The 24,735-nt window shown below is 32.7% G+C and overlaps 1 protein-coding gene across 1 annotated transcript in view; it reads left to right on the top strand.

Annotated features, from left to right (window-relative positions):
* Positions 1–4,370: 4,370 nt before the first annotated feature.
* The window catches only part of LOC134708115 (uncharacterized), a 35,006-nt gene continuing 14,641 nt past the window's right edge, over positions 4,371–24,735 (top strand). The window contains exons 1-6 of the mRNA XM_063568418.1: positions 4,371–4,444; positions 5,970–6,072; positions 6,579–6,772; positions 20,332–21,417; positions 21,768–21,927; positions 23,335–23,482. Of these exons, the coding sequence (XP_063424488.1) occupies positions 6,599–6,772; positions 20,332–21,417; positions 21,768–21,927; positions 23,335–23,482 (1,568 nt within the window). The 5' untranslated portion in view covers positions 4,371–4,444; positions 5,970–6,072; positions 6,579–6,598. The remainder of the gene's footprint in view (positions 4,445–5,969; positions 6,073–6,578; positions 6,773–20,331; positions 21,418–21,767; positions 21,928–23,334; positions 23,483–24,735) is intronic.

Below are 24,735 nucleotides of genomic sequence, written 5' to 3'. Positions count from 1 at the left end.
ACTCCTTTAATAATAGACTTCTGTATGTATATTTATGAATCATGTCTGATTTATGGACAAACTAATAAATACGATTACATTTCAATAGAAATTATACCAGTTGAATAAAAAAATTGGCATTTAATTGAAAATCAAACTAAAAGGGAGGCGAGACATGCCGAGGAGACATTCACATTCACATCAAGTAGAAAATAAACTGACAATAACAATTCAACCAAACAAAGGAAGAAAAGGATCAAAATACAAACAACAGTATACAAAACACAACACAGAAAACTAAAAACTGAGCAACACAAACCCCTCCAAAGTATGTAGTGACACAAGTTGCTCCGAAAGTATAGAGAACCTCTGTTCTACATGTAACCCCTGTCGTGTTGCTCATGTAAAAATAATCCGTTAATATGTTTGATTCGGTAGGTCGAGTTCGGGAAAAAGTGGTTACGACAATTGAAACATACCCTCGTGATGCTTTTCGTAAAATTTTCGAAGAGATAATTTCAACTTCACCGCTTTGACATCTTGGAGAGTAATTAATGTATCATAAAGTAAAATCCCAGAAATACTGAACTCTGATAGCTTTATTTAAGAGCATGGCAACTAAAATTTCATAAACATTACAACAAAAGAATCGAATGTTAATATATGTGTTAGTACAATTGCACTATAAAATCTATTTCAAAATTTGCGGGATACATACATGTAATACACATAAACATATATGAATACTAATTACAATCCAAACATGATATTTATATAAACATAATGTTGTTTTTTGTTTTTGTACAGAGTAACATCAGTTTCATTCTAAATATGAAACTGAAACTGATTAAGTCTGGATATTTAATGAAGACTGTTAATACATACCACTTGAAAAAAAATAATAGATAAAGACATAAGGATTTTTTTAATCGAAGGCATATACTACCTAAGCCGTATTTGGCATAATTTTTTTTGAAATTTGGGATCTGCAATGCTATTTTACTTTGTACTTCTTTGGCTTTATACCTATTTTGATATGAGAGTAACTGATGAGTGGTATGTAGACGAAACGCGCGTCTGACGTATTAAATAAGAAACCTAGTACCGTTGACAACCATAATTCCTTAAATGTGGAACAAACAATAATATATTATATGGGGAAAAAACCCGTTATTGGCGAGAACGGTTATAGTACCATTTCAAAATAGGAAATGTCGAATGATTGCAAATGAGACAAAAATGCACCAGAATACAAATGGCGTGGATGCTAGCAAATAAAAGTTCACATGACAATCAACAGCAATGAGAAAAATACATATCGCATAATCAGCTATAAAAGTATCCTGAATGAAAAAATGGGAAACCATTCAAACGATTAGCCAACGGTCGCATTTATAACAAATACAAAATCAAAGAAAATCATCTATTACAGACATAAACAAAACACGAAAAACCGCGCGCGCGCCCAAGGTCACAGCTTAACAACATACATAGTACAATTACTAAAAACACTTACATGCGATATGAAACGTGTACATGTATAAAAGCATTGTAAATATAACTATTTGTAAAAATATATATTAATTATAGACGACACATATATACTATTGGCTAATTTTCCTAACACGACATTGATGTACTATTAAACACATTACGATATAAACAAACCATTATCAAGGTACACTCGATTTTCTCATTTTGGAACAATTGTAACTCATTTTTAGGAATTTTTCTTGAGTCACACAATTGAAGGGCAGACACGAACATTTCTGTAAAAATGGAATAATATGTTCTCCGTCCGTGGTAAGTTTTTATTAAATCGGAGGTTATGCATTTTCTACATCCAACAAGATAGATTCTCGTGTCGTCGACTTGATATCTAATTGTTCTGCTTAACTCTGTTAATAAAGGCAACAGTAGTATACCGCTGTTCAAAACTCATAAATACATGGACAAAAAACAAAATCGGGGTAACAAACTAAAACCAAGGGAAACGCATTAAATATAAGAAGAGAACAACGACATAACACTAAAATGTAACACACACGGAAACGGACCGAGCATTAAAAGATAAATTGAAAACTTATGCAAATGGTGTGTTTAAAATACTTCGTAATTGAGCAGAAAAAAATCATTTTATTTGTTTCTATTATCTTTAAAAAAATGTGTTACTATAGTAAACATTACAGAAAGTATTTATCGCCGTCTCTAACAAAGAGCTTCGGTTCTTTTGTTCTATTTCAACCGGGGTTTCGCCTGAGAATATTCATGGAATACGAAGTAGAATGCAATAATTTAGTTTTTTCGTTTAATTCTTTTTTCAACAAGAAGAACACTTTGATTGATTTTTTGATTGGTTGTTTTTTAACGTCACTTTCGACACTATTGTGTATTTTCGTGGCGGTGGAAAACTTAAAATTCTAGTCAATCAAGATTGTAGTAAATAAGTAAAAAATAACTTGCTGTAGTTAACGTCATATCATCATTAGAAAAGAGTCAATCGTTGGGTTTGTCAGCTATGATTGACTTCCCCTTTCTAAATTTTCTTAATATTTACACGTGTATTCAAATTTATCTGCCATCACTTAAAGTCACACACATTTCCACACAATATTGCATTACAAAATAAAAATTTTGACGTCAGAAAGTTATTATAAGACAGATCTAGTAACAGTGATTGGAGACAATTCAGTTTAATAGTTTTAATACCACAAAGTACCCCTTGTAAACTTAGAGTTCGGTAATTGCAATAAAATATTCACATTCGTTTACTATTACGTATATTTCCCAACGTAATAACCAGATTGACGTGAAACTATAAAATTTAAACTTAATGAAATATTTATAAGACAATTTAGTTTATTAGTTTTAAATATCCCAACGTACTTCTTGTAAGCGTAAGAGTTCGGTATTAGTGTTATTACATATTTTCAATAAAATATTCACTTTCGTTAACTACTACGTATATTTCCAAACGTGACGACCAGATTGACGTAAAACTATAAAACTTAAAGTAAATGAAATATATATGAGACCATGCAGTTTAATAGTTTTAAATTCTTATAAACTTAGCGTTCGGTTTTGTTGTTATTACACATTTTGCAATAACGTATTCGCATCTGTTTAATACTACGTATATTTTCAAACGTAATAATATAATAAGTTTGACGTACAACAATAAAACTTGAATATTATTTATGGTAAGTCATTAAAAAGTTATGCGACAGGCGAAATTAGAATTTTCTGAGAAAGAATAATAAAATTTGAAAATGTGTCCTGAAGTAAAGAATTACAGTACAAAGTATCAGTACAGTTGCAGGCCTTGTGAATAGCACAAACAAGATCGTAATAGGCGTTTGTCGTAAAATGATAATTTCATAGTTTAACATATTTATAAATATCCATATATGTAAAACAATTAATTGGTACTAAAGGTTATACAAGTAATTGAGCCATATAGATGAAATCGAGCTGGTTTATTATTAAAGAAGTGAATCAGATTTGATTTCATATGAAACAACCTTATCTGAAACGTGTGCTTATAAAACATTAATAACTGGATCTACCAAGTTATACCTTTGTAATTCAGAGAGCCATTTGAAAAACATTAACCCATTTTACAATGAGTCTTGACAGACAAAACTAAACTGTTTTTTTTAGCAATTCGCTTGAGATGAACGTTCAAGTCTTAAGTTTTTTTTTGAAACCATTGACATCTCTCTCTCTGATTACTTTAAATAGCCAGTAATGTTATACCAACAGTTTTTTTCAAAGTTGACCCAAACGTTTTTGTTCCTTATTTATATTTTCTTTACATTGTTTTCTTTTTCTTATATGGTAAAACATATACACCTAAGAAGAGCCACCTAAAAGTTTAGATGTAAAGTACTGAAGTAGATCTTAACATTTTGAGAATTTCCACCCATGTCATCTCTTCTGTCTATATTGGGTTTTAAGGCAATAGATTATCCTGCACTTTTTGTGTTGAAAACGGCCACCACATAATGGGATTGGTTTGGGGAAGAGTAAAGGAATGGGACAAATGGAGGACTTTTGATTTCCATAAGAAATACATGGACATTTGGGAAGTGATATATATAGATTAAGCCTTTTGTTGTATCGAAACAGAACTACAAGTAATATTTTTCGAAATATACATAAAGTAACCCTCATCTCCTCCCCCTTATGAGCCTGCTGAGAGTTGAAAAGCTCTATTAACAAAAGCTAACTCTCGTAAAACGTACGTCTTATACTACTGTTAGGGTGCATCGCATTTTCTTTCTAAAGAACGGTTAATTCGTTGGATGCATATACCAGAACGGGGTTAACTTATTTTTAAGTTCAATAATTTAAAATTGGAAATTTAAAAATCTAATAAACCTGTTTTAATGTATAATGCGGAAGTTAAAATTTACACTCTTGTGACTTTGTAAGTGTGTTTTTAATGTTTGTAAACTCAATGCAGGTAAGGATTTAATTTATCATATTTACGATAATTCAATCTATAAACTGTAGCCTTTTGTACGTTGATTGGTTTTCAAATTCGGAATGGGAATCTTTATATACATGTGTAGGTATTGGAATCTTTATGAAAACGTGAAGGAATGGATAAATGTGGGTTTATGTCGATTAGACACCAACCAACTTTACAACATAAATTACATAACTAGTTCAAGAGGTCAATATAGACACACTGTATTATCATCTACATTGATAAATATATTTATTTCAATGTGATCATATTAACTGACGTATTCGATACAAATAATTTAGATTGATTGATTCAGGTAAATAAATTCTAACGAATCAAGCCGGTATCTTATTAATACCAGACATGCGTTTTCTCTTTTTATGGCTAAATAGAAGAAGACAGAATATACATGGATCTCTATATAGCTAGTTTCATTGGTTCATGACTGTGTAACGTCAAGTAGGAGATGTTACATATACAAATGAACATACAAATTCGGAAGGAGATATTAAGATACATTGTTTTGTACCTTATTGTTAGAGTTAGGTCAGTGTATATAGTCTTTATACATACATTATAAATGACAGGGAAAGGAAACTTAGAAAAGGTCCAATTAAACATGTCTGTTCAGTTTACATAAATTGTACAATATTTCCCTGCAGCACATGTTTGTGCTTGATAAGAATAAAAGAAGTCCAATTTTGAAATCGAAATTGGATCTCTCACTTTCCTTTTTTTACCTCATTATTATGTCCAGGCAAAGTTTACTACAGACAATTAATCAATTAATGTACAAAGGATATGGTATTGCTAATCAAAATTAGACATTAAAGGGATCATCATCATTACTGAATACACGTTGCGACGGTCAGTTCCAAGCAGACTACTGTTCTGGAGTGATATTCTTTTGAACAATAATTGTCGAGAAAAGCGTACATTTTCCCTTTGATCCAGTTTTGACCAACAACACATGAAATGTACACACATTGTTTTTATTATGAAGTTTACAACCGGCACGTGAAGCTACATTTGTTAAAATCTGGGACTACTAGTATTATATATAGTCAATATATATTGTCTAGTTTAAGTCCAAAACCATTGTCTCTTACTTTTCAAAGAAATTGACATAGTTGAAGGACAGACCTCGAAGAGTATCTCAAAATGAACTGTTATGTCAACAAATAATCATTCTATATTTATTTTGGTTATTCATTTTTAACTAGCAATTTACTATGGGACTAATGGGAATGGAAGATAAGCAAGGATACATAAATTCATTGCGATCTGATCCAATCTCGTGTAAAAAATCATATTCGGCATTAGTTCTCTCGCTGATTATCAGATACCTGGTTATTTTGATTGACTCGTATGAATGTATAATTGTCTACTTTTCTATTCGGCGTCAATAACTATCCTTCTTATGAACTTAAAAAACAGTTTCGTATTTTTTTATTTCATTTATTTCATATTATTTAAGACTTATGGTTCCACTGTAAATTGACTCATGTTTTTCTTGCAGATTCAAATATAGGACATGTCCTTTGTGTCTCAGAACGGTGTTGTCAGACCTATATGTACTCATTTTACTCATGTAGGTGTGAAGCGTGGTGTGAATAACGTAGGTAAGTTAATATGCTTTATGATTTATTGTTAAATAATATATCATTAAAATTATAATAAACTGTAAGAATCATGTTCGTTTTTTCAATTTTGCAACACTTCGGTGTTGACATGAATATCAATAATGTGGTCATTTTTATAAATTTACTGTATACAAAACTTTGAACTTTTTGAAAAACTACGGATTTTCTTATCCCAGGCATAGATTACCTTAGCCGTATTTGGCACAACTTTTTGGAATTTTGGATCCTCAATGCTCTTCAACTTTGTACTTGTTTGGGTTTATAAATATTTTTGATTTGAGCGTCACTGATGAGTCTTATGTAGACGAAACGCGCGTCTGGCGTACTAAATTATAATCCTGGTACCTTTGATAACTATTTGACCCCGTCGATGTACATGCCTACTATTAACCAGAAGTTAATTTCAATGAAAAAAAATGAAACTCTAAAATAGTATTTTTGATGAAAAATATACATGCAATACTTTAAAAGCAATTTGTTTACAGATCATTCATGAATTAGTGACATGTTTATAACGGATGACATTGGCGAACCTGGCAGTGAGGATGATGGAAGAATACCTTTTATTGGAAGATTCCGGGAACGCGAGGAAATAAAGACATGCTTCAGGAAAAGAAAAAACCGTATTGTACAGATATCCGGTGCTCCATGTATTGGTAAACAGAGACTTATCCAACAGGTGTGTCATACTTAATTGGAAGTCTCCTCTCACTATGACATCATTATGACCTATTGTAATGATATGTTATCTAATGTCGTGTTTCAAGATAATTTGAAAGTTAGTAACGTGACTGGTGTCACTGGTACGTCATACTTAAGTGGAAGTCTTGTTCTCCACTCAATATGATATCAGTATGACCTATTGCAAAGTTATGTTATTTAATGTCGTGTTTTCAGATAATTTGAAAGTAAGTAATGTGACTGGTGTCACTAGTAGAGATCAGCCCAAGTTATCTGTAGGATTCGTATTACTCATTATCTAATTGTGACTGGTGTCACTGATGGAGATCAGCCCAAGTTATCGGTAGGATTCGTGTTACTCATTATCTAATTGTGACTGTTGTCCCTGGTGGAGATCAGCCCAAGTTATCGGTAGGATTCGTGTTACTCATTATCTAATTGTGACTGGTGTCACTGGTGAAGATCATCCCTAGTTCTCGGTAGGATTCGTGTTACTCATTATCTAATTGTGATTGGTGTCACTGGTGAAGATCAGCCCAAGTTATCGGAAGGAATCGTGTTACTCATTATCTAATTGTGACTGGTGTCACTATTATAAATCAGCCCAAGTTATCGGTAGGATTCGTGTTACTCATTATCTAATTGTGACTGGTGTCACTGGTGGAGATCAGCCCAAGTTATCGGTAGGATTCGTATTACTCATTATCTAGTTGTGACTGGTGTCACTGTTTAAGATCATCCCTAGTTCTCGGTAGGATTCGTGTTACTCATTATCTAATTGTGACTGGTGTCACTGGTGGAGAGCAGCCCAAGTTATCGGTAGGATTCGTGTTACTCATTATCTTATTGTGACTGGTGTCAATGGTGGAGATCAGCCCAAGTTATCGATAGGATTCGTGTTACTCATTATCTAATTGTGACTGGTGTCAATGGTGGAGATCAGCTCAAGTTATCGTTTGGATTGGTGTTACTCATTATCTAGTTGTGACTGGTGTCACTGGTGAAGATCAGCCCTAGTTCTCGGTAGGATTCGTGTTACTCATTATCTAATTGTGACTGGTGTCACTGGTGGAGAGCAGCCCAAGTTATCGGTAGGATTCGTGTTACTCATTATCTTATTGTGACTGGTGTCAATGGTGGAGATCAGCCCAAGTTATCGATAGGATTCGTGTTACTCATTATCTAATTGTGACTGGTGTCAATGGTGGAGATCAGCTCAAGTTATCGTTTGGATTGGTGTTACTCATTATCTAGTTGTGACTGGTGTCACTGGTGAAGATCAGCCCTAGTTCTCGGTAGGATTCGTGTTACTCATTATCTAATTGTGACTGGTGTCAATGGTGGAGATCAGCCCAAGTTGTCAGTAGGATTCGTGTTACTCATTATCTAATGATCGAGACGTAGATTGTTGAGTGAACTTTTGTTTTTCTGCCATTTGTCCATGATGTTGTTTGTCATACCGTGATTTTAAGTGTTTCCTATTGCCCAATCATAAATTCATTATTTTCTAAATATCTGATTTCACTATTCGAAATCATACCAATTATACTGATGAATATTGTCCTGTAAGTGTGTTATTTATCTATGACAAATACATTAAGTACTACTAGTATCAGTATAAGAATCACAAAAATTCTGAATTCCGTGGACCAATTTAAAAACGGAAAGTCAACCAAGCTCATCCACATCAGACGAAAGGATAACAACTGTCATCTTCTTTACTATGTAGAAACGTTTTCTTAAGTAGAACATGATAAATTTAACATGGTTTTATAGCTAGCTTAAACTCACACTTACACAATTCCATCAAATTGACTACGATGTGTGAACAAAACAAACAGACATATTGGTAAAAATGTTAAAAATAAAGATACATCAGCTCCATAATGTATCCCGATGATAAATAATAAAAGTTGAAAGCAGTAGATATATAAAATGCAGAGAAACCAATTTTTGAAAAAAAAATCAGAGGAAACAAACAAAATTGAGAATGGAAATGGGGAATGTGTCAAAGAGACAACAACCCGACCATAGAGCAGACAACACATATGTCGATGAGAAATTGAGACAGATAACACTAGCACCAAACGAAAAGAAAACACAAACAAAAGAACAACATTTAGACAACAGTATTAAAAACGCAACACAAATGAAATAAATAAAAAAAAAAACACGTAACACACCCAACCAAAACATTTGTTATCCGAACTGTTTTAGGTTTTCCCTTTCCAGTGCATGTTCTTTGCAACGACAGGGTATCTTATTTGTCAATGTTTTGTTCGCAGTGCATGTAGACGTACGAATGTGCACTTATCTTTTCTAGGCTTTTCATTTCACAAAACGGATCTTGTATATCAAATTCGATCGTAATGTGTGAAGATTTAATCTAAGAATTAGAAATAGCTTATTTTTAGTATTATCATTATCGGCACTATACAGATAGAAATTTGAAACTAATAGCATGATCATTGAGTAGAGCAGAAATTGTTTGTATCTCAATATACTAGTAGTATCAGAATAGGAAACGTCCAGGACTCTCATCTAAGAGTATTAATATCCCTGATTTCGAAAGCATGCAGTATAGTGAATTTCGAGTGTCCGCTTGTTCGCCCTTCTGTCTGACTTTCTATATCCGCGAATGATCATGAACCATTTGACACTCTTACAAAATCCTACACACATGATTCCTTTTCCATCTCTCATTCATCGAAAAGAATTTGAGTATATTTCATTCCTATTTACTAATAGTTTTTCGTCCAAATCTGTTAGGGATTCCCCCTCATAAAAGAACGAACTTTTCAATTTCTTTATTTAAAGGTATATATTTTATATCTCAATCATACCCATATTATACTAATTTTTTTTTCATAATTTACAAAGCACGGATTTGTCACCATATAATGCTATTGTACAACTCCTATTTTCGTTTTTTAATCAGAATTATTTTAGGGTTTCTCTTTATCTACGCACGGACTCTTCAACAAATAAATCACCATCTATTTTGTCATCGCGTTTATCTAAGAATTGAATGCTTCTTTTTGTAACTTTATTTGGGTGGAAAGGCGTTGACCGTAGTACATTTTGTATGAAGTAAGGAAGCGCTTCATTCTAAAAATGATTGCACGGTCAACGCTTTTACAAACCTATGAAGTTACAAAAAGAAGCATTCAATACTTATAATTATATTTTTAGCTAGGATAATGAAAACATGATTTTTATCAAGCTTTTAATTAATTCACCTGTGCACTCTTTTTAGGGAGCTCGTGTCATCATGAATGGCAAACTTTTAATGTGTAATGAAGTTGATTAAGGAATAACCAGGATTGCAGTGTAGCCAATCTGAATAACGTATTATAATGAAACATACATCTAATGTTAATATTTCGGGTTTTCCCCTATCCTAACCAATGACTTCGGTACGGTTGTATCATCTTGTTTGCTCTTCTCTCAGTCCTTATAATTAGTGACATACATGCACTGATTTTTTTCTGGCTAAGTCTTTGTCATTCATATAACAGATCGTGTATCTTAAATTCCGATATGTGTGGAAATTTATGTCGAGAAAAGCTGAATTATAGTAATATGGCAAATTTATAAAGAGAAATCTGAAGCTAAATGCATGCACATTTAGCAGATAAATATTTATCATGCTATATGATAAGATTAAGAACGTTCAAGGACTAGCATGTACTGGGCATTCACTTTACTAATGAAAGATAACAAAATATCTGAATTCTAAAGCAAATCAACGAGGAACAGTTCATAAACAGTTTCAAACGCTATCAATCAACGGAATAATTAAAAAACAACTGCCATATTCCTTACGTGGTACAGACATTTTTCACAGAAAAGTGCTTATGGTATTTGCGGATACACTTCGGGATCCCATAACTCATACTAGAACCAAAGCATGCATGTACTTTTAAATTGTTATTTGGATGGAGAGTTGTCCCATTGGCACTCACACCACATCTTCCTATATCTATGTACTGTCATACAAATTATCCGTGTTGTGGGAAAACAGGTGACGATTATTCTGTTCCGGTTTTTCTTTCACGGAACAATTTTACAGATTCAAATATTTCTAAAAACTAAAAAACAATTTTTATGAAAATACGAGACATCGTTTTCAGCTTTCCAGATCACCTGATTCTTACCCCAGTTTCTGTTTGGGTTCGTATTGCTCAGTCTTTAGTTTTCTTGGTTGTTGTATTGTGTACTATTGTTGGTCTGTTCGTTTTGTTTCTTCTTTAGCAATGGCGTTGTTACTTTATATTATACTTTTGAGTTTGAATGTACACCTCCTCTTTTGATCTAGATCAGAATTAATTTGGGGTTTCCATTTACCAAAGCATGGATTCCACGCCATATTATGCTATTGTACAACTCCTGTCTTGTTTTTTAATCAGAATTATTTCAGGGTATCTCTTTATCTACGCACGGACTCTTCAACAAATAAATCACCATCTATTTTGTCTTCGCGTTTGACCTCGTGTCATTATGAATGACAACATTTTTATGTGTAATGAAGTTGATTAAGGAATAACGAGAGATTGCAGTGTAGCCAATCTGAATAACGTATTATAATGAAACATACATCTAATGATAATATTTCGGGTTTTCCCCTATCCTAACCAATGACTTCGGTACTGTTGTATCATCTTGTTTGCTCTTCTCCCAGTCCTTATAATTAGTGACATACATGGACTGATCTTTATCTAGCTAAGTCTTTGTCATTCATATAACAGATCGTGTATCTTAAATTCCGATATGGTCCGAGAACACAATTAATTCGTAGTGCATTTCTTTTAGAACATAAATGAAAATAAAAAAAATCCCACCTGCGCTTTCTCAAAGAAACTTTTACAGTGTGTTGTACTACTTTTGGGACAAATTATATCAAATTTATAGAAAACTTCATCGTCTCTAACTCAAAATATGGACAATTTTATGTTTAGGGCGTCTTGAAATCTTTTTACAGCTTCCGAAGTGCTCATTTTCAACCTTTTTCAGCTGGACCAAATCACTACTTTCCTTTAAAATTCTGGACCCAAATTTTTTTACAGTGTAATTTCATCCCCCTTCTTGCAATTTGAGGCAGTGAACATGGAGAAATAAATTTGGAAGGGGTATAAAAATTAATGGCAAGTAACCCACTGTCAACACTAGGGACTATATTTGTGAACAACGAAAATCAAGGGACGACAATGGTGGTCTCGGACCTAATAGGGTAGAAAGAGTTGACAAATCTTAAAAAAACTTGGTATGAACAAAGCTTAATGTATTATAACACTGCTTACAAAGTTTCATGACAATAGGATGTACATTATAGACATTAAGTTAAGTTCTATACTCATCTTTGCATGTACAATTTTGACGTTAAAATTGAAAAATTTCAACTATCAACATTTGGGGCTTTAAAAATTAAAATATTGCAAAAAAATACTTTTTAAATGCCTTAACATATAACTTATCATGTACTAAAAGCAATAGAGTACTCATTTGATTTATCAGACTTGGCATAATTATTCAAAAGTCAAATTTATATGAGCCTGTGCCTAAAAATTCAGGTTTTTCAATGAAGGGGAGCCTTACATGAAGATGTAATATTTTCCAGCAATTTTTAATTTGTGAAGCTTTTTAGTTATAAATAATCCTTACATATGTATTTAAAGTACTTTAAATGGAAAGAAAAGTTACAAATAACATATCATATTAGTTTAAAAGGGTCTTAGGCCAAGTAAGACTGGAAAAAATTTAGGGTCAATTAAGGCTGTGCTACATATTTACATTAAAAAATGCATATTGAGGCTATAAGAAATAAAAAATGTGTGTCTTTTTTATCATTTCTATACTAATGTGACATGATACAACAAATCTGAGCACAAAAAGACTCTTGCAATTAACTTTTCTTACAAGCAGTATGGGCTGAAACAAAGATTTTTGCCTTTTTAGGGAAAAACTTGCATGCAAATTATTCTCAACAGGCTTATATTTAAACCACTTGCTATCCTACAGAAGAAAAGAAATTTATTATGTGAAATGGAACAGGTACAATAGACATTGTAAAGTGCATTTGATACAAATTTAGTGAGGTCTGTAATATGGACATCAAATTTTATATACCAAGCTCCCCACTATTGCCTTCATCCAAACAAGGCGTTAGACAAGGGTCATTTATACAACACATTTTGCACATTTTATCTGAGATAAACTTCTTTTCTGTAGATTCAGAGTTCATAAATAAGTAAAAGAAGCAGGTAAAAGCATAGAAACACAAATATTGACCCATAAAAACCTGTCAGATAGAAAGTCAGGATGCCATTTATGCATCAATATTGAAAAAGTTATAAAATGCCTATTTTGGACCATAAAATGCCAAAATTGGTCATTTTTGCAGAAATTCTATAAAATAAAAGTTCAAATCCTTTAGTTTTATGCTATTTGACAAGTTGACACCATCAAATCATTTAGGGAAGTTGCCAGAGTACAAATTCTATATTTACAGATTTCACCTCTTAGGTCCGAGAACACAATTAATTCGTAGTGCATTTCTTTTAGAACATAAATGAAAATAAAAAAAATCCCACCTGCGCTTTCTCAAAGAAACTTTTACAGTGTGTTGTACTACTTTTGGGACAAATTATATCAAATTTATAGAAAACTTCATCGTCTCTAACTCAAAATATGGACAATTTTATGTTTAGGGCGTCTTGAAATCTTTTTACAGCTTCCGAAGTGCTCATTTTCAACCTTTTTCAGCTGGACCAAATCACTACTTTCCTTTAAAATTCTGGACCCAAATTTTTTTACAGTGTAATTTCATCCCCCTTCTTGCAATTTGAGGCAGTGAACATGGAGAAATAAATTTGGAAGGGGTATAAAAATTAATGGCAAGTAACCCACTGTCAACACTAGGGACTATATTTGTGAACAACGAAAATCAAGGGACGACAATGGTGGTCTCGGACCATATGTGTGGAAATTTAAGTCGAGAATAGCTGAATTATAGTATAATGGCACATTATAAAGAGAAATCTGAAGCTACATGCATGCACATTGAGCAAATACATATTTATCATACTATATGATAGGGTTAAGAACGTTCAAGGACTAGCATGTACTAGATATTCACTTTACTAATAAAAGATAACAAAATATCTGAATTCTAAAGCAAATCAATGAGGAACAGTTCATAAATTCTTACAGCTTCAATGGAACAATTGAAAAACAACTGCCATATTCCTTACGTGGTACAGACTTTTTTTTACAGAAACGTGCTTATGGTATTTGCGGATACGAATTTGATACACTTAGGGATCCCACAACTAATACTCGAACCAAAGCATGCCTATCCTGTCATACAAATTATCCGTGTTGTGGGAAAACCGATGACGATTATTCTGTTCCAGCTTTTCTTTCATAGAACACTATCACAAATTCAAATATTTCTAAAAACTAAAAAAAGACATATTTTAAGAAAAGACGAGACATCATTTTCAGCTTTCCGGACCACCTGATTCTTACCCCAGTTTCTGGTTGAATTCGTATTGCTCAGTCTTTAGTTTTCTTGGTTGTAGTATTGTGTACTATTGTTTGTCTGTTCGTTTTGTCTCTTCTTTAGGAATGGCGTTATTAGTTTATATTATACTGATGAGTTCGAATGTACACCTCCTCTTTTGATCTAGATCAGAATTATTTGAAGGTTTCCATTTACCAAAGCATGGATTCCGCGCCATATAATGCTCTTGTACAACTCCTATTTTGTTTTTTAATCAGAATTATTTTAAGGTTTCTCCCTTCTACGCACGGACTCTTCAACACATAAATCACCATCTATTTTGTCTTCGCGTTTATTTAAGAACTGAATGCTTCTTTTTGTAACTTTATTTGGGTGTAAAGGCGTTGACCGAAGTACACTTGTATAAAGTAAGGAAGCGTTTCATTGTAAATAAATTGCGCACGTTCAACGCTTTAACAACCCTATGAAGTTACACAAAAGAAGCATTCAATACTTAAAATTATATTTTTTAGCTAGGATAATGAAAACATGATTTTATCAAGCTTTCAATTAATTCACCTGTGTACTCTATTTTGGGACCTCGTGTCATCATGAATGACAAAACTTTAATGTGTAATAAAGTTGATTAAGGAATAACGAGAGATTGCAGTGTAGCCAGTCAGAATAATGTATTATAATGAAACATACATCTAATGTAATTATTTCTGTTTTTTCCCCCTATTCTAACCAATGACTTCGGTACGGTTGTGTCATCTTGTTTGCTCTTCTCCGAGTCCTTATAATTAGTGACAAACATGGACTGATCTTTATCTAGCTAAGTCTTTGTCATTCATATAACAGATCGTGTATCTTAAATTCCGATATGTGTGGAAATTTAAGTCGAGAAAAGCTGAATTATAGTATAATGGCACATTATAAAGAGAAATCTGAAGCTACATGCATGCACATTGAGCAGATACATATTTATCATGCTATATGATAGGATTAAGAACGTTCAAGGACTAGCATGTACTAGATATTCACTTTACTAATAAAAGATAACAAAGTATCTGAATTCTAAAGCAAATCAATGAGGACCAGTTCATACATTCTTACAGTTTCAATGGAACAATTGAAAAACAACTGCCATATTCCTTACGTGGTACAGACTTTTTTTTACAGAAAAGTGCTTATGGTATTTGCGGATACGAATTTGATACACTTAGGGATCCCACAACTAATACTCGAACCAAAGCATGCCTATCCTGTCATACAAATTATCCGTGTTGTGGGAAAACCGATCACGATTATTCTGTTCCAGCTTTTCTTTCATAGAACACTATCACAAATTCAAATATTTCTAAAAACTAAAAAAAGACATATTTTAAGAAAAGACGAGACATCATTTTCAGCTTTCCGGACCACCTGATTCTTACCCCAGTTTCTGGTTGAATTCGTATTGCTCAGTCTTTAGTTTTCTTGGTTGTAGTATTGTGTACTATTGTTTGTCTGTTCGTTTTGTCTCTTCTTTAGGAATGGCGTTATTAGTTTATATTATACTTATGAGTTTGAATGTACACCTCCTCTTTTGATCTAGATCAGAATTATTTGAAGGTTTCCATTTACCAAAGCATAGATTCCGCGCCATATAATGCTCTTGTACAACTCCTATTTTGTTTTTTAATCAGATTTTTTTTAAGGTTTCTCCCTTCTAAGCACGGACTCTTCAACACATAAATCACCATCTATTTTGTCTTCGCGTTTATTTAAGAACTGAATGCTTCTTTTTGTAACTTTATTTGGGTGTAAAGGCGTTGACCGAAGTACACTTGTATAAAGTAAGGAAGCGTTTCATTGTAAATAAATTGCGCACGTTCAACGCTTTAACAACCCTATGAAGTTACACAAAAGAAGCATTCAATACTTATAATTATATTTTTTAGCTAGGATAATGAAAACATGATTTTATCAAGCTTTCAATTAATTCACCTGTGTACTCTATTTTGGGACCTCGTGTCATCATGAATGACAAAACTTTAATGTGTAATAAAGTTGATTAAGGAATAACGAGAGATTGCAGTGTAGCCAGTCAGAATAATGTATTATAATGAAACATACATCTAATGTAATTATTTCTGTTTTTTCCCCCTATTCTAACCAATGACTTCGGTACGGTTGTGTCATCTTGTTTGCTCTTCTCCGAGTCCTTATAATTAGTGACAAACATGGACTGATCTTTATCTAGCTAAGTCTTTGTCATTCATATAACAGATCGTGTATCTTAAATTCCGATATGTGTGGAAATTTAAGTCGAGAAAAGCTGAATTATAGTATAATGGCACATTATAAAGAGAAATCTGAAGCTACATGCATGCACATTGAGCAGATACATATTTATCATGCTATATGATAGGATTAAGAACGTTCAAGGACTAGCATGTACTAGATATTCACTTTACTAATAAAAGATAACAAAGTATCTGAATTCTAAAGCAAATCAATGAGGACCAGTTCATACATTCTTACAGTTTCAATGGAACAATTGAAAAACAACTGCCATATTCCTTACGTGGTACAGACTTTTTTTTACAGAAAAGTGCTTATGGTATTTGCGGATACGAATTTGATACACTTAGGGATCCCACAACTAATACTCGAACCAAAGCATGCCTATCCTGTCATACAAATTATCCGTGTTGTGGGAAAACCGATCACGATTATTCTGTTCCAGCTTTTCTTTCATAGAACACTATCACAAATTCAAATATTTCTAAAAACTAAAAAAAGACATATTTTAAGAAAAGACGAGACATCATTTTCAGCTTTCCGGACCACCTGATTCTTACCCCAGTTTCTGGTTGAATTCGTATTGCTCAGTCTTTAGTTTTCTTGGTTGTAGTATTGTGTACTATTGTTTGTCTGTTCGTTTTGTCTCTTCTTTAGGAATGGCGTTATTAGTTTATATTATACTTATGAGTTTGAATGTACACCTCCTCTTTTGATCTAGATCAGAATTATTTGAAGGTTTCCATTTACCAAAGCATAGATTCCGCGCCATATAATGCTCTTGTACAACTCCTATTTTGTTTTTTAATCAGATTTTTTTTAAGGTTTCTCCCTTCTAAGCACGGACTCTTCAACACATAAATCACCATCTATTTTGTCTTCGCGTTTATTTAAGAACTGAATGCTTCTTTTTGTAACTTTATTTGGGTGTAAAGGCGTTGACCGAAGTACACTTGTATAAAGTAAGGAAGCGTTTCATTGTAAATAAATTGCGCACGTTCAACGCTTTAACAACCCTATGAAGTTACACAAAAGAAGCATTCAATACTTATAATTATATTTTTTAGCTAGGATAATGAAAACATGATTTTATCAAGCTTTCAATTAATTCACCTGTGTACTCTATTTTGGGACCTCGTGTCATCATGAATGACAAAACTTTAATGTGTAATAAAGTTGATTAAGGAATAACGAGAGATTGCAGTGTAGCCAGTCAGAATAATGTATTATAATGAAACATACATCTAATGTAATTATTTCTGTTTTTTCCCCCTATTCTAACCAATGACTTCAGTACGGTTGTGTCATCTTGTTTGCTCTTCTCCGAGTCCTTATAATTAGTGACAAACATGGACTGATCTTTATCTAGCTAAGTCTTTGTCATTCATATAACAGATCGTGTATCTTAAATTCCGATATGTGTGGAAATTTAAGTCGAGAAAAGCTGAATTATAGTATAATGGCACATTATAAAGAGAAATCTGAAGCTACATGCATGCACATTGAGCAGATACATATTTATCATGCTATATGATAGGATTAAGAACGTTCAAGGACTAGCATGTACTAGATATTCACTTTACTAATAAAAGATAACAAAGTATCTGAATTCTAAAGCAAATCAATGAGGACCAGTTCATACATTCTTACAGTTTCAATGGAACAATTGAAAAACAACTGCCATATTCCTTACGTGGTACAGACTTTTTTTTACAGAAAAGTGCTTATGGTATTTGCGGATACGAATTTGATACACTTAGGGATCCCACAACTAATACTCGAACCAAAGCATGCCTATCCTGTCATACAAATTATCCGTGTTGTGGGAAAACCGATCACGATTATTCTGTTCCAGCTTTTCTTTCATAGAACACTATCACAAATTCAAATATTTCTAAAAACTAAAAAAAGACATATTTTAAGAAAAGACGAGACATCATTTTCAGCTTTCCGGACCACCTGATTCTTACCCCAGTTTCTGGTTGAATTCGTATTGCTCAGTCTTTAGTTTTCTTGGTTGTAGTATTGTGTACTATTGTTTGTCTGTTCGTTTTGTCTCTTCTTTAGGAATGGCGTTATTAGTTTATATTATACTTATGAGTTTGAATGTACACCTCCTCTTTTGATCTAGATCAGAATTATTTGAAGGTTTCCATTTACCAAAGCATAGATTCCGCGCCATATAATGCTCTTGTACAACTCCTATTTTGTTTTTTAATCAGAATTTTTTTAAGGTTTCTCCCTTCTAAGCACGGACTCTTCAACACATAAATCACCATCTATTTTGTCTTCGCGTTTATTTAAGAACTGAATGCTTCTTTTTGTAACTTTATTTGGGTATAAAGGCGTTGACCGAAGTACATTTGTATAAAGTAAGGAAGCGGTTCATTCAAAAAATTTGCGTACGGTCAACGCTTTAACAACCCTATGAAGTTACAAAAAGAAGCAATCAATACTTATAATTTTATTTTTTAGCTAGGATAAGGAAAACATGATTTTATCAAGCTTTTAATTAATTCACCTGTGCACTCTATTTTGGGACCTCGTGTCATCATGAATGACAAAACTTAAATGTGTAATAAAGTTGATTAAGGAATAACGAGAGATTGCAGTGTAGCCAGTCAGAATAATGTATTATAATGAAACATACATCTAATGTAATTATTTCTGTTTTTTCCCCCTATTCTAACCAATGACTTCGGTACTGTTGTATCATCTTGTTTGCTCTTCTCCCAGTCCTTATAATTAGACACAAACATGGACTGATCTTTATCTAGCTAAGTCTTTGTCATTCATATAACAGATCGTGTATCTTAAATTCCGATATGTGTGGAAATTTAAGTCGAGAAAAGCTGAATTATAGTATAATGGCACATTATAAAGAGAAATCTGAAGCTAAAGGCATCCACATTGAGCAGATAAATATTTATTACCCTATATGATCGGTTAAGAACTTTCAAGGACTAGCATGTACTAGGCATTCCCGTTACTAATGAAAGATAACAAAATATCTGAATTCTAAAGTAAATCAATAAGGGACAGTCCATAAAATCTTACAGCATCCCACGCTATCAATCAACGGAACAATTAAAAAACCCAGCCATGTTCCTTACTTGAAGGACGCCTCCGGGTGCGGGAATTTCTCGCTACATTGAAGACCTGTTGGTGACCTTCTGCTGTTGTTTTTTTTATTTGGTCGGGTTGTTGTCTCTTTGACACATTCCCCATTTTCATTCTCAATTTTATTGGTACAGACATTTTGCACAGAATAGTGCTTATGGTATTTGCGGATTTGATACACTTAGGGATCTCACAACTAATACTCGATTCGGATTTTCTTTCATACAACACTATCACATATTCAAATTTTTCTAAAATCAAAAAACAAAATTAATAGACCGGATCACCTGATATTAAACCAGGTTCTGGTTGGGTTCATATTGCTCAGTCTTTAGTTTTCTTGGATGTTGTTTTGTGTACTATTGTTTGTCTGTTCATTTTGTCTCTTCTCTAGCATTGACGTTGTCAGTTTATATTATACTTTTGAGTTTGAACCCCTCTGGTATCTTTTACCTCACGTTCAGAATGCGGATTCTAAAAAATAAATGAACCCTTTGTATTTAGACTAAATAGATTCAATGTTTAAATACGTCATTAATAGTCAAAGAAAAGCATGTCCTTGTGTGCATTGTCAACATGTATGCATGTAAAGGATTTGGGTATTTATTGATTGTTTTACCATTAAATATCTTTTTATTATTTTTTTTTAGATTTGTGAAGAACTTAACGACGAAAATGAAAATGAAAAAAATAGCAATCTTCATATTGGACAAGTTTCGTGTAAATATATACGGACATGGGAAAACTTTGTAGAACATGTAATGGATTCACTGCCAGAATATGGTTTTTCGGAATCCGCAAAACTCAGTGAAAACCAAATCATCCGAGTCATCAAATCTCACACAAAATCGAACAATTACGTGCTTTTAACGTTTACAAAGCTTGATAATTTTCTATTTGATAAAGATATTAACGCAGCATTGGGAAAGTTTTCGGATATGTGTTCAAAAATCTTACGGTGCTCTTCGAATATATTCTTGTTGTTAAGTAGTGGAATACGTTTGAATTTAAATGTGGGTTATAACATACGGTATGTATCCCTTCTAAGGTTATCAGAATCGGAGGCTATATCGTTATTGCGTAAAGCAGCTCCAGATACCGATTTCGGAGATACAGAAAGAGAAATAGTGAATGGGTGTCACTGTACTCCTGGTTTAATATTAGAAGTAGCCAGTATTTTAATGCACCCAGACGGCATTATCAAGCCTACATACTTAGCCAACTTACTTTGTGACCCTAAAAATGTAATAGATTTGTTCTCATCAAATTTAGTAACTCAGAACGAACACTTGCGAGTGAAAATACAAAAGCTTCTGGAAAGGCTGCCATCCAGTCTGCAATCATCAGTAAATGAATTAATGTTACTCCAAGGCTCTTTTTCAACAGAGGCATTACAAGCTGTTTTAGGTCATAAACAGTCACATGAAACAACTCTTCAGATTATACCCTTGAGAGACTCTTCCGTCCTAGAATTTGACAAAGAAACCCATTTGTTTTCGCTGAATCCTTTTCTCAGAGCTTGTATTGGTGAAAGTCCGAATTTTTCAACTTCCGACCTCGTGAGACTGAGATTTGTAAAGTTTTTTGTTGATCTCATGGTAACTGTAGACAATAAATTGTACAGAGACTCTCATAAAAGTGTGGTAGAATATTTCCATCATGATTATGCCAATATGAAGCAGCTGTTACAGCAAGCTATACACTGTACAGAGGATATCTTTACAGTCCTGATGAAAGTAAGTAATTATCTGCAGTGAATTATGATACCATCACCATTTCACAATGTAAGTCCTGATAATATTCAGTCTTGTATGTTATTATTAATTCACGCATGCTATAATAAAGCTATAAAATTTCATATTTTCAACATCGTGTTCGAACATGTTACCAACAATAGCTTGATGCTTAAACTGTCGAATGACTTATCAGTTTTCTTTACCTTTAATGTATATTCGAAAAATCATATCCTATATATCTAACTATGGAAATACTAGTTTTAAAGACTTATCTCATGGAGTAATGAGGTATATTTATAAAAATATAGGAAACAATATTCCCCTCTGATAAGTGTGTTTTTTTTCATTAGGCAGTCAGTGAAGCTGAAGAACTTTTCATAAAATGTTTTCCTGTAGAGCAAGTCAAAGATTTTTACAATCATCTTATAACTGCAGCAAAACAATATGGTAAACCTGAAGAAATTGCCGTACTCAAAATGTTTCTGGCCCAAGCAATGACACAGATGAAAGGTTAATATAATGTTTTGTACGTTATGGTCTACCGGGTTATTGCATATTTCGACACATGAACGCACTTATTTTACTCTGCACATCATATTATCGTTCATAAGACGTAGACATCAGTTTTGAACATTTCAATAATACTGCTGAAGAGTAAAAAGAAACAAAAGCGATATTACAAAATCAAAAACAAACTGACAATGCCATGGAAAAAATCAATCCAAACGATCACACAACAGACAAACAATAGTTTACAAAAAAATGTATAGAAATAAAGTCTGGTCAACACTTACCACTCCAAAATGAGTTGAATTAAGTACATTTGCGTAATTACTATTTCTTTTGCAGCATACAGCTGTGTCAGCTTTGTCATATTTGTTTACTCTGTCTAATACATTTTAGTACATTACTATGAAAGAAGGTTTTCAAGTGTTTTGTGCGTCTCAGTAAACTGTTAATTCGACATTCAGTAGCATGTTTGTCAGCAAGTCAGAATCACGTGATCATAGTTAAGAGAAATGTGAATGACACAATCTCAAAGGAGCTTTAAATTCGGTAAAAGCATTTTACTTTAAACAATTTATAACCTAGAACGTTTCAGTTCATCAGTGTCAATATTTCGTCACGTACGCAGACTTATTTTTGAAATAAAGTTTTATTTCAAATCCTATAACATTCTAAGAGTACAATTCATTGTTGTAGCCCGTGTATTGTAAAAGCGCTCTCCTCTCCTTGAAATTCAGAAATTTTCGTCAAATATCTAACCTTACTTTGTATAAATCGGGCGAAAGATACCAGAGGGACATTAAATCTTCACTTTTTGTATATATTCATAATTTGCTATAAAATCAACATTAAACTATTACAAATTATAATTGTATACAAATCTGATGAATATAATATAAATAAGTGAACATAACATTTCAAAACAATGAAAATGTTCCTTATAAAATAAAGAGAAATAATTTTCGATAGCACGACAGATTTGCAAATTAACAAAATGTACTAATAATGAAACGTGGATTACAGAAATACCGAACTCTGATGAAAATCGAAAACGGAAGTTCAAAATCAAATGGCAATTTCAAAATTTCAAACATAGAACGAATGGACACAAACTGTTTTTATGATGCAAACTTCAAGTAAGAATCGGTTTTCATACGATATTAAAGGTTATACAAGTATCACGTGATTTTTGTTTTTTGAAACAGATCTTATCAATTAAAGGACTGTTGTAAAAATGTTTTGATAAAGCTGAATTAGTGTTCTAGTCTAAAAATTACAAAGTGGTAGTAAAATTGTGTGTTTTATAGGTTTGGCTATAATTGTCCACTCTCTAATGAATGTCTTCCCCCGTCATACGACCGAGAATTTTTAATTTTTGTTAACAAGAGAAACGCTTATTTTCTTTAACAGTGGATACAAATAGACAGGAAGTAACCCAGTTGTTTCAGGAAGCATTCAGATCTTTGTCATGGGACCATCCAGGGTATCATCACATGACCTTACTTGGATTTCTGGGAAGATTTATAATACGACAGGGAAAATATCAAAAAGGACTGAGGTAAATTATTCTGAACATTTAGTTAAACAAATCAATTATATAAAGACAGATAGAAATAAATGATTGGAATGTAACAGACAAACATAATGATATTGATGCTTATACTAATATAACTAACAACACATATAAGTAACAACATTTAACCCTATTTTTTGAGATCATCCCTAGTTTTTAGTGGGGTCCATGGTGCGTATTATTTAGTTTTCTATATTGTGTCATGTGTTCTATTGTCGGTCTGTGCGCCAGGCATTGTCAGTTTATGTTTGATTTATGAGTTTGACTGTCCCTCTGGTATCTTTGGTCCCTCTTTTATAGACCTAAGAATTTTTGTCTCCAAATTTTCAAAAGCAAAGCATACAAAATTCTTGAGGATGACAAAATTTGTAAATTACATTGCAGTTGAACGCATGGGTGAATGTGTCAGTTGCTGTACGAAACCTGATTCCAAATTACTAACATTTTTTTATATCAGCAATTAAAACAGAGCTTTATACTCAATGAATAAGCGTACTATATGGGAGTACTGTAAATTAATGTTGTTGTTCATTCGTTTGATGCATTTCAGCTTTTGATTTTGCCTTTTGATTCGGGACCTTTTGTTTAGAATTTCCTAGGAGTGCAGTATTTTTACTTTTTTTTTTCATAGAAACAAACATAGAATGTGCTTTGTCTGATCCTATGAACATATTGGTACAATAGAGAATGTTAGGTACCTCACAGACTAATATCTGTGATTAAATCAAATGCTAACGAGAGTAAAACTTTGGGAAATTCATAAATTCAATTACTTCCCCTAAACACAATATATGTTTAAAAAAAACTATTTATTAAACATTATTAAATTAAGTCATAATAATTATTTAGAAACGATACAGGAAATAAATACTAAATAAAATCACATGTTAAGTAATTGAATACATTTTTTTCCCATTTCAATCGAAAAACAATTAGTACACTCTTTACAGGCCACTTATATAGACACGCGACGCGAAATCTGTAAAATCACATGAGTAAAATGATTGACGCAATATTTTCAAACTTTTAATATCGAACCGCTACCAAATAGAGTTAGAATTAATTTCAATGCGAAATCTAATTTCCCCTAAATGGTTTTGCCAACATGTAATGATACTATATCTTCCTGCTGTATTATATTGAAACTTTTATAATGAGTATTAAATATTAAAAGCGTGTGTATATTTATCATGCTAAGGATTATTTAGATTTTTTGTCGTACTTGTATGCTTTAGCAA

Source organism: Mytilus trossulus, chromosome 2 (genome assembly GCF_036588685.1).
Source record: "Mytilus trossulus isolate FHL-02 chromosome 2, PNRI_Mtr1.1.1.hap1, whole genome shotgun sequence".
NCBI lineage: Eukaryota > Metazoa > Mollusca > Bivalvia > Mytilida > Mytilidae > Mytilus > Mytilus trossulus.
Note: the sequence above shows the minus strand (reverse complement) of the source record. Positions and strands in the feature narration are given on the sequence as shown.